The following is a 3,841-nucleotide window of genomic DNA, read 5'->3' as shown; positions in this document are numbered from 1 at the left end:
TTTTTTTTAGTAGAGATGGGGTTTCACAGTGTTAGCCAGGATGGTCTCCATCTCCTGACCTCATGATCCGCCCACCTCAGCATCCCAAAGTGTTGGGATTAGACGTGAGCCACTGCACCCGGTCTAGAATTTTTTTCTTGTAAGAGACGAGGTCACATAATGCTGCCCATGCTAGTATCCAACTCCCAGGCTCCAATGATTCTCCCACCTCAGCCTTCCAAGTATCTGGGACTACAGGCGCAGGCCACCATGCCAAGCAAAGTGATGTTACTCTTACCCACGGAGGCCAGGTTCATGTAGTTCTCCAGCATCACATCTCTGTAAAGGTATTTCTCAGTTGTGTCCAGTAAAGCCCACTCCTCCGGGGTGAAGTCCACAGCCACATCATCAAACGTCACTGAATCCTATGTCATCATACACATGCTGGTTTGAGCCAATGAACACTTCCACCAATGTTTACCGGAGAATGATGAAGGGGAACCTTATACTCACTTATACGTGGTTCTCAGGTCTCCCATGATCTACTCCAGGGTTTAATGTCTCAGGAGCTCTTGTGTCTAAACACTCAAGGGTGACTTCTGACAGGCATATGCCTTAAATAGCACTTTAAAATTTTTTTTTAAATCTTTTTTTCCTGATCTATTTATTTTTAATTTTTTAATATTTGCATTTTTAAATTTTAAATTTTATTTTTATTAGAACAGTACTTCCTAAACGTGAATTTTTATCTATCTAGCATCTATCTATCTATCTATTCAATCTGTTTATTTATTTATATATAAACACAGGTCCCACTGTGTCACCCAGGCACAATTGCTGCTTACTGCAGCTTCCATCTCCTGGGCTGAAGTGGTCCCTCTCACCTCTGTCTCCTGAGTAGCTGGAATTACAGGCATGAGCCACTGCACACTGCTTACATTTTATCTCAGCACAACCAGGCTAGAAGCTCTTCCTGTCCCATTGGTCCCTATGTAGCACACTCCTGAGCACACTGCAGATACCTGATAAATGCTGATGAGTAAATAAATTATTTGATAAAAGGACACTTTCATCTGTCTTATCATCTGTCACAGAACCCAGCAATATAAGAAACATTCAGTTAGCACCAAGAAAGTCAAGCTTAATTAGTAATTACTGAGATATTGAGATGATTTGCAACTTAACACTCTACATATAGGAGACTTCATTCCCTGCGGAAATTCATCTGGGGACTCAGTCCTTGAGTAAGGCTTCATTTGCTCTAAGAAAACTCTGGAGATAAGTCTGTCTAGACGGAAATGTGCCTACCTATTGGATGTAAGTATGTCATTTTGTACAACAGCACATTTTCTGCTTACCGGATAACCACCTGCCAGGTAGTCCTCCACCATCCCTTCCACCTTTGTCTTTTCTTCAAAAGGGCAGATTGGTTCCCTGGAAAAAAACCCTAGTGGAAAAGTAAGAAAGTATGAGAAGCCAGAGCTGCCCATCCTTCCCACATTCTCATGCCTAGAAGTCATTCCATCCTAGCTTGAAATTCCCATATATTCCTGTACACTCGAGAAAACAGCACACACACAACACTGCCACGAAATGCCATAGTAGTCCTGTGTCACCTAGACCCAGAAAAGCAGATGTGGGCCGAGCTGCCTGTTGGGTAAAGGGTAATAGTTTCATTTTACAAGGAAACTTACACCCAGAAAAATGTGACTCTCTATCTGCCCATAGTAGTAACACTCATGAAGCTTATGTAGCATTTCCTAAGGTACACAAACCAGGGCTGAATTCTAAAACCGCCTTCTGGCTGGGAACAGTGGCTCATGCCTGTAATCCCAACACTTTGGGAGGCCAAGGTGGGCAAATCACTTGAGGTCAGGAATTTAACACCAGACTGGCCCATATGATGAAACCCCGTCTCTACTAAAAATACAAACATTATAGGAGGCTGGAGGCAGGTAATTGCTTGAACCCAGGAGGCAGAGGTTGCAGTGAGTCCAGATCACAGCACTGCACTCCAGCCTGGGAGACAGTGAGACTCCATCTCAAAAACAAAAACAAACAAACAAAAATTAGCCAGGCCTGGTGGTATGTGCTTGTGGTCCCAGCTACTTGAGAGGCTGAGGCAAGAGAATCACTTGAACCCGGGAGGCGGAGGTTGCAGTGAGCTAAGATTGCACCACTGCACTCCAGCCTGGGTGACGGAACAAGATTCTGTCTCAAAAATAAACAAACAAACAAATAAACAGCATTCTGTTGTGGTTCACTTCAATTCCTCCTAAAACAATCAGCTGCATGCCTGCTCAGGCCCAGCTCACTGGACTCTTGTGGTGTGCAGGGTGACCTAAAGCAGAATCTCTGAAAAAGAGCATCAACAAGGACTTACCACGGGACAAATCAATGACTGCCATTCTCTGAAGCTGATGGTGTGATGTGCATCCCTTCCTTAATGCCAAGATCACCTCAGGGCAGCTTATGAATCTAGGTGGATAGAGGCAATCTCCATTCCTCTTTTTACAGGGTTATTTGCGATCCTGTTCATATCAATCATCAAACAGCAAGCATGAAACATCAGTCATCAAACATTATGCCTGAGTTCTGCCTCTGCAGGTGACAGATGTGAAGGCCACCAAAAATTGCCCATTCAGTATCATCACTCAGTAACAAAAGTATTAATGACAGAACTGACATTTACTGGGGATTGCTAATGCCAGAAGTAGCTCTAGTAGCTTTATATATACATGCTAACTTAATTACAACCATCCTTCCCAATAGCTATCATTACATCTATCTATCTATCTGTCTGTCTGTCTATCTATCTATCTTTCTGTCGAGACAGGGTCTTACTCTGTTGCCCAGGTTGAAGTGCTATGGCACCAACATGACTCTCTGTAGCCTAGACCTCCGGGGCTCGAGTGATCCTCCCACCTCAGCCTCCTGAATAGCTAGGACCACAGGTAGGCATCATCACTTATTATTATTATTATTATTATTATTTTGAGACAAAGTCTCACTCTGTTGCCCAGGCTGGAATGCAGTGGCGCGATCTCGACTTACTGCTACCTCTGCCTCCCAGGTTCAAGCGATTATCAGGCCTCAGCCTCCTGAGTAGCTGGGATTACAGGTATGCACCAGGATGCCTGGCCAATTTTTGCATTTTTAGTAGAGACAGGGTTTCGCCATGTTGGCCAGGCTGGTCTCGAACTCCCGGCCTTACGTGATTCTCCCACTTCAGCCCCCTAAGTAGCTGGGACAACAGGTGCACACCACTGGGTCCGGCTACTTTTTTGTTTAGTAGAGACGGTTTCACCAGGTTGCCCAGGCTGGTCTCAAACTCCTGGGCTCAAACAATCCTCCTGACTTGGCCTCCCAAAATACTGGGATAATAAGCATGAGCCACCATGCCTGGCCCATTACTTCTATTTAATACTGAAAAAAACCTACATTCAAACAACCCTAGTAATTGGTCTGATATTTGTCCCTACAGCCTGATCTCCTGTGGATGCTGTTACCCCCCAGTATGACCAGAAGACAGTCCAGACCTGCGCAGAACAATTCAGTAGTCACCAGCCATGTGTGTTATTAACTTCATTATGTACCTAAGATAACTGAAGAACAGAATTTAAAATTTTCAAAAGTTGGCCAGGTGCGGTGACTCATACCTATAATCCCAGCACTATGGGGGACCGTCACAGACAGATCACCTAAGGTCAGGAGTTCAAGACCAGACTGGCCAACATGGCAAAACCGTCTCTACTAAATATACAAAAAGTAGCCAGGCGTGGTGGCACTTGCCTGTAATCCCAGGTACTCGGAAGGCTGAGGCAGGAGAACTGCTTGACCCAGGAGGCAAAGGTTGCAGAGG

At 44.8% G+C, this 3,841-nt stretch overlaps 1 protein-coding gene across 3 annotated transcripts in view; it reads right to left on the bottom strand.

Moving 5' to 3' along the window:
- ZNF561 (zinc finger protein 561) overlaps positions 1-3,841 on the bottom strand; it is a 10,816-nt gene extending 6,975 nt beyond the window's left edge. Inside the window, exons 1-4 of one of the 3 annotated variants that reach the window (XM_011954893.1) lie at positions 3,772-3,841; positions 2,363-2,510; positions 1,338-1,426; positions 278-404 (exon numbers count right to left, since the gene is read on the bottom strand). In XM_011954893.1, the coding sequence (XP_011810283.1) occupies positions 278-404; positions 1,338-1,426; positions 2,363-2,387 (241 nt within the window). In that variant the 5' untranslated portion in view covers positions 2,388-2,510; positions 3,772-3,841. Of the gene's footprint in view, positions 1-277; positions 405-1,337; positions 1,427-2,362; positions 2,511-3,771 lie in introns of those variants that run through there. The other 2 variants (XM_011954894.1, XM_011954895.1) reach the window with 2 other exon arrangements.

This window comes from Colobus angolensis, unplaced genomic scaffold (assembly GCF_000951035.1).
Source record: "Colobus angolensis palliatus isolate OR3802 unplaced genomic scaffold, Cang.pa_1.0 Scaffold39, whole genome shotgun sequence".
Taxonomy (NCBI): Eukaryota; Metazoa; Chordata; class Mammalia; order Primates; family Cercopithecidae; genus Colobus; species Colobus angolensis.
This window is presented reverse-complemented; position numbering and strand designations above follow the sequence as displayed.